Source organism: Vigna umbellata, chromosome 1 (assembly GCF_029865625.1).
Source record: "Vigna umbellata cultivar VRB3 chromosome 1, Vumbellata_1.0, whole genome shotgun sequence".
Taxonomy (NCBI): Eukaryota; Viridiplantae; Streptophyta; class Magnoliopsida; order Fabales; family Fabaceae; genus Vigna; species Vigna umbellata.
The window spans coordinates 18,978,806-18,980,601 of record NC_142165.1 but is presented as its reverse complement, the minus strand read 5'-3'; the positions used below and the strand labels follow the sequence as shown (position 1 = coordinate 18,980,601).

Below are 1,796 nucleotides of genomic sequence, written 5' to 3'. Positions count from 1 at the left end.
AGGCACAAATACAAGCCCAGGCGAGAACAATACAGGCCCAGGCGGAAGCACAACAGGAGTTGCAGCGAAAGCACGCAGAAGAGATTGTGATGCTTAGGCTGGAACGAGTCCATACCGAATGATCTGCCTCAAACCAAGAGAATGAAAACGAGAGAAGCCGTAATCGGCAGCCATCCCAGCACACCAACCCGAACGGTCGGGGAAGGAGAGAATCGTCTCCCCTGCGAACCGGTCGGCCCTCTAGCTTACTCCCTTTTACTTCGGCCATCATGCAAACTCCAATGCCAGAAAAGAATCCTCCTGTATTAGATAAGTATGATGGCTCGACAGATCCAGACAATCATCTCAGGATCTTTACCAATGCAATGGCGTTTTACACAGACAATGACCCGGTTATATGCAGAGCATTCTTCTTATCACTCAAGGACGAGGCATTAGAGTGGTATAACACTCTTCCCCCAAATACAGTGGATTGCTTCGCCACTGTGGATACTCTCTTTAGAAGGCAATACGCCTTCAATCGGAAACAAAAGATAACACCGATGGAATTGGTAAACACCAAGCAAGAAAAGGACGAAACTTTGAAAGCCTTTATGAAAAGGTATAATGAAGTCGCACGGCGAGTTAAAGATGTTAATCACACTTTTATCATCAGCAACCTGCCTTCATGCCTAAGGCCAGGATATTTTGCTGAGAAATTGTATGCGCGACCACAAAAAACTATGGAAGAGCTCCAAGAAAGAGTGACTGAATTCATCCGTAAGGAGGATATGTGAATCTCACAAAGAAAGAAACAACAAGAAGTCTCTGCAGGTGGAAACAAGAAAGAAAGCAGGCAGTCATTCAACAATAGTGACAGGAACGGAGGTACGTTTCACAAGGATTTCGTCCGAATACACAGGTATAATCATTACACTCCCCTCAACGCACCCAGGGTAAAAGTTCTTGAGGAAGCTCTAAATACTGAACTTCTTACAATTCGGAAAAAGTCTTCTCCAAAAGACGCTGACGAAAGGAAAAGCTGCCAGTTTCATCTAAACCGAGGACATACTACAGAGGAAAGTGATGCATTAAAAGATGAGATAGAAAGGCTCATCCGAGGAGGCCATTTGCAGAAATTTGTAGGAGAAAGAACCCGAACAAAAAGTCCTATCAGAGAAAATTCTCAACACAGAGAAACTGAACGGTCATATCAAAGGGCTGAACGAAGACACAGGCAAAGTCATAGCCGCAGTCGGAGCCCTTACTGCTCAGTTCGGGGCTGCATCGACTAAAAGATATGATAAACATTCCTTTCTAACATGTGGAGTGCAACGAATCTTAAAATTTATTTGAACATTGGTATCATGCTTATTTCAATTTCTTAATACATAGACTTTTGTTGTTTAAATTCTTCTGTTGGAATAAACATTTATGACACTACCATCACGTTTTATCAAATGCATTTAACCGTTCGACTTTACATGTATTCGGCCATTCGGCATCCCATGCATTCGATTCCGTGTTCGGCCCCAAAGACGCTCGGCCATCAGGCCTCACAGGTGCTTGGTCATCAAGCCTCAAAGATGCTCAGCCATCAGGCCTCACAGGCGCTCAGTCATCAAGCCTCAAAGACGCTCGACCATCAGGCCTCACAGGCGCTCGGTCATCAAGCCTAAAAAACGCTCGGTCATCAGGCCTCACAGGTGCTTGGTCATCAAGCCTCACAGACGCTCGGCTATCCGACCCCACAAACGCTCGGCCATCAAGCCACACAGGTGCTCAGCCCATTCGCCGTCACAGGTACTCGGCCAATT

General features: G+C 45.7%; 1 protein-coding gene across 1 annotated transcript; it reads left to right on the top strand.

Moving 5' to 3' along the window:
• The first annotated feature begins 269 nt into the window (after positions 1 to 269).
• On the top strand, positions 270 to 1,274 carry LOC148204859 (uncharacterized). Its single transcript, XM_088093065.1, has 2 exons — positions 270 to 772; positions 902 to 1,274. The coding sequence occupies exons 1-2, from the start codon at positions 270 to 272 to the stop codon at positions 1,272 to 1,274; spliced, it is 876 nt and encodes a 291-aa protein (XP_087949191.1).
• The last annotated feature ends 522 nt before the right edge of the window (positions 1,275 to 1,796 follow it).